We start from the raw sequence: 4,684 nt of genomic DNA on the forward strand, positions 1-4,684 counted from the left end.
AGTTATGGGTTTTTTATTAAAATAATTACTTCAGGCCCTAGATTATGATGCTGTACAACTATAAACTCTATGCTCAAACTTGTAATGCGAGCTTCAAACATACCATGTAGTGCTCAGAATTTCAACTTTAATCACTTGCAACTTTTTGGAACATTAAATCGTTCGATATTTACATTCATAACCATTCAAGACATTTGATACATCAGACAATAAATGGAATGAAATATATTTGTATCAATCTTGATTAATATTCTTATTTAAGGTGATTTGTAGCTCTAAGCTCTATGTAGCTCTTTTACTATATTATACGAAATTGTCTATTGCGTTGAACCCATAGTTTCTTTAAAAAAATCCAAATATATTCTATTATCATTGTCTGTCCTTTTTGCTTAGACATCTCTGTTTCAACATTAACTACATCATTCGTTTGGTGTGTGACACGCGGGGGCCTGTCAATATTAAAAAGATCTTGAAATGAATGTTTCCTTTACTTTCTTTTGGAAGACCAATTTGGTCAAACGCACTTCTTGCTGTATTACTTTAAATGATAAGCCCCCCCCCCCCAAAAAAAAAACCCAAAAAAACAAACCAACAAAAAACCCAAACATATTGATGACAATAATGATACTATTTTCACTTTTGAAATACGTATTGCATGGTCCATGGTTCATCTGAATTAGCCGATAATCTCTCCCGGGTTTCCGATAACTAACTCTTCTTTAAAGGTGTCCAGTTTGTATCCAGAAAAAGTGCAGTATACTTCATCTGGTGTACCAAAGTAAGAGTTAGTAGACTGTCTGGACTTCAGGAACACGGTATCACCAGCAACCAAATCAATGACCGCGGCATTACTTCCAGCGGCAAATTCACCATTAGATCTACCGTACAAAGAGTCAATGTAGTGGTAGTTATGATAAAGTTCAGCCCACACTTTAGCATCTGAACGAGACAGTGCGTGGAAATGAAACACATAGACTCCACTTTCTTTGGCTGTAAAGTGACCGGTGGATGGGTTATATCCACCGCCTCGATTGGAGAACACGCGATCAAAAATCAGTGTCATTCCACTGAAATGGTGCGAAAGACCAACGGAAAATGACATTTCTGATTGAGAATCTGAAAGGCAGTAACACAATTAAATTATTATCGAATTAGAAATAACCAAATACTTTAACAAGTAATATTCTTAAAGTTTAATTACCATCTGAATCATGGGTTAGGGGAGCCAAAAGGGTTCCTGAAAATGTTGTATACACTTCATTCGGAGTACCAAACACATCCACGACTCTACCGTTTCGTGCCTTGACATACACTTGGTCCCCGGCATGAAGGTGTAAAATGGCGGTATTTCCAGCATCAGCAAAACCAGAAACAGTGTGACCATAGGCAGCATTCACGTAGTCTCCATTATGGTACAATTCAAGCCATATGAGCTGTCATTAAGAGTTTCGGAAATTAGTACTGTTTTACAGAAAATGATAGACATAGATCATATTCTAACAAAATGTAAGGTAAGTTCAAATTACTTGATTATTCTGAGCAAGTCCGTGATAATGAAATATATAAGTGCCATCAAGTGGGGCTGTAAACCTTCCAGTGAGAGTATTGTAAGCATTACTGTTAAGAATGATGTCGTTGTACATGACTGTTTCTCCGTTTGTTGCGTGAAAGTGGTGGTCAAGACCCACAGAAAAAGTAACTTTTTTATAGGCATACTCTGTAAAAATAAACCACTACCTATCAATATTTAAATGAACATAACAAATATCAAAATGAGTTCTACAAACTCATCTGAAAAAAACCCTCAAGTACAGCTAGTGCAACAATCCAACACCCCGACCCCCCACCCAACCAAATAAAAACCTTTTACCAGCTGTGTCGGGCTTCAGCAAAACTCCTGTGAATGTTGTATAAATTTCATCAGCGGTTCCAAACAAAGTGGTGTTGGTTGATGCATGCGATTTGATGCTGATTATATCATTTTCATTTAGGTGAAGCATTACAGAGTTACCCGCGTCGGCATAACCATGTGATGTGTAACCATGAATAGAACACACGTAATTTGTATTTTTGTAAAGTTCGATCCATATTTTACTTTGTGTGTGAGCCAGAGAAAAGAAATGAAAGGCAAACAACCCTGGTTTTCTGCAAACGAAAGAGCCCGCAGAATCAAAGTGAGCTGACAAGTTTGTGACGACCTTATTATAAGAGAGCTGTTCTCCATGGCTTAGGTAAAGGTGATTGGTTTGACCCAGGGTGAAGGCCACATTATCAGACTGACAGAGCACAAGTACTGAAAAAGATAAGTTGTTCGTAAGGTGAAACGAATTGCTATCTTTTAATTCTATCTATACGTTTTTTTAAAAGGACAATATATTATATCGTCCTTCTCAATAAATTTGTTAATTCTAATTCAAGTTTTATAGTCTTACCTATGTTCGAAAACAATGTCAAAATAAATGAACCCCCTTTCATGGTTACAAACATTTCTAGTAATCTGTTGTAAATCTACAAGAAGATTGATAAGAATAGTCAGCCTTATTGTTATCTTTACCTACAGAAAATTTGTAATACCGATCGTGCTATATAAAAACCATGTAGAAAGTAAAGAGAGAGAGAGAGAGAGAGAGAGAGAGAGAGAGAGAGAGAGAGAGAGAGAGAGAGAGAGAAGTATGTGACTTCTTTGGCATCATCTCTGTCCCTTTCATGTGTTAAGCCAAATCTAGATGTCATTTATTTTTAAAGTTGATCATTCCTATTTTCAGATATTTTATAAGGTTTTCTCCTAAAACGATGAATCAACCATCGGCATGTCGTAACTGTATTAAAAATTGCCCAAATATAGCTGTTCTATGGGCCGATTGTTGGATAATTTGGAGAAAATTCTGTGTTTTCTTAAACTGTAATAGATCTACATTCTAAAGCTTATCATTTTAGAATTTTATTATTGAAAAGATTAGAATCTTAAGGTTCGGCTGATGTCGAATTCAATCAATATAGATATATGCATGTTATATAAATCGCCGAACATATAAACCCGGATGAAGCAGTGGCATAGAAAAATCTTCTTTAATTGCCATTTCAGTAAGACTAAATCATTTTACGTGAAAACTTTGAAAACTATATTGTACTACTGTATACAAGGTTATTTTCGCTCCGTAATTTTCGCCTTTCTGCAATTTCAAACAGTTTTGCCCCGTTCTAAATATGCTAAGACACAATTGTTTTTGTAGAGAGATTCTATGAGACATTTGAATTCGCCCACGGACAACGAAGGCGATAGGGGCGAAAATAAAACGGAGACGAATATTTCCTCCTCTACAGCCTCGCGCTGCATCATGTGACAATTTTTGTCAAAACCATTGTCTCTATTCGTATTAGTTTGATATATAAGAATGAATATATGTACCAACTGTTTTAAAGGTACAAATGACACGCAAAAAAGAACTCTGTGTATTCATATATCGTTCTTCAACAAGATTTGCATAAATTTGTCAATATCAAAATGAATGATTTCGAGAAATTATGCTAAATTTATTCAATCGTGACAAAAGTTCCATACAGTAAATCTTTGCAGCTTCAAAACAAGTATATATTTAGCAACATTTTTAATCTTGGTCTGTTCTAGATGTAACTTCAAATTAAGAGCAAATCTTAAAACGTCTATATAGCAATGCACGTTACAAAGATCATGTGATTGACAGAAGAAAAGTGCATTAATCAAAATAAACATGCATTTGGTTCTTGCGTGTTAAATATCATGATAATTTTCAAGCAATGAGAATCTACAAGCATGCATCTGTGTTGTCATATTCATTCCGTTGAAAAGAATAAGTCTTCTTCATATGGTAAACTTTATATTAAAATTCGATAATTGCAGAAAACAAAAATTGTTGCTAGCATCTTATCAAAAAACTCTTGACTACTGCATAAACAATTAAAATGAATTTTGATAATGCCTCCAACTTCATTTTGAATAAATGTTTATTTTGAAATAAGCGACACAAGTATTCCTTTTGATCCAACCGTTTTTTTTTAATTTTCAGGAAAAACAAAATCAAAAGGTAATATTTAAAAATACCTATTGTTGTCGTGAGTTATTCTTTTTATCAAAAAGGAACAAGGTTTCCTGCCATCGTTTTTTCTCAAATGAATATAGAAACATACAGAAAAGTAGTATTGTCGACATTAAAAACACTTGTACCCTTAGATATATCATTCTTATTTGTTATTATTACATTGTCAGACTTAAAGATAAAATATGCATAGTCCGAAATCTGGTTTTTATGAACAATACAACACTAAAATACACACAAGTATATATTGGATTTTATTATTGAAAGTTAAGCATTTAAATACCCCTGGTTTCCGATGTTCAAATCTTCTGCTAATTTTAATTCATACCCAGAAAAAGTGTAGTAAACTTGATCTGGTTCCGCATAATTCGAGTGGGTGGACGTTCTAGATTTCAAGAAAACCGTATCACCAGCAGCTAGATTCAGGGTCGCGGCGTTACTTCCTGTTGCATATTCCCCGTCAGATCCACCGTATAAAGAGTCATATTAATATGTAATATTGGCCATGAAACAAGTCCACCGTGATTTGATCACCCGAATGAGACCGTACGTGGAAATGAGACATGTAGACTCTGCTTTCTTTTGCTGTAAAGTGACCATTTCTTGGA

At 34.7% G+C, this 4,684-nt stretch overlaps 1 protein-coding gene across 1 annotated transcript; it reads right to left on the bottom strand.

Annotated features, from left to right (window-relative positions):
- Positions 1-605: 605 nt before the first annotated feature.
- Positions 606-2,537, bottom strand: LOC117692139 (uncharacterized). The gene is made up of 5 exons (XM_034479235.2): positions 2,433-2,537; positions 1,871-2,293; positions 1,527-1,717; positions 1,202-1,433; positions 606-1,116 (listed from the first exon to the last, which is right to left on the bottom strand). Exons 1-5 carry the CDS (start codon positions 2,485-2,487, stop codon positions 677-679), a joined length of 1,341 nt encoding a protein of 446 aa, XP_034335126.2. The 5' UTR covers positions 2,488-2,537; the 3' UTR covers positions 606-676.
- Between the last annotated feature and the right edge of the window lie 2,147 nt (positions 2,538-4,684).

Source organism: Magallana gigas, chromosome 5 (genome assembly GCF_963853765.1).
Source record: "Magallana gigas chromosome 5, xbMagGiga1.1, whole genome shotgun sequence".
Classification (NCBI taxonomy): domain Eukaryota; kingdom Metazoa; phylum Mollusca; class Bivalvia; order Ostreida; family Ostreidae; genus Magallana; species Magallana gigas.

Coding starts and splice junctions, on each gene's coding strand:
- LOC117692139 (XM_034479235.2), bottom strand. CDS start 2,487: ATGTTTGTAACCATGAAAGGGGGTTCATTTATTTTGACATTGTTTTCG. Junction 2,294..2,432: donor GACATTGTTTTCGAACATAG/GTAAGACTATAA, acceptor TATCTTTTTCAG/TACTTGTGCTCTGTCAGTCT. Junction 1,434..1,526: donor GACTTGCTCAGAATAATCAA/GTAATTTGAACT, acceptor TCTTAATGACAG/CTCATATGGCTTGAATTGTA.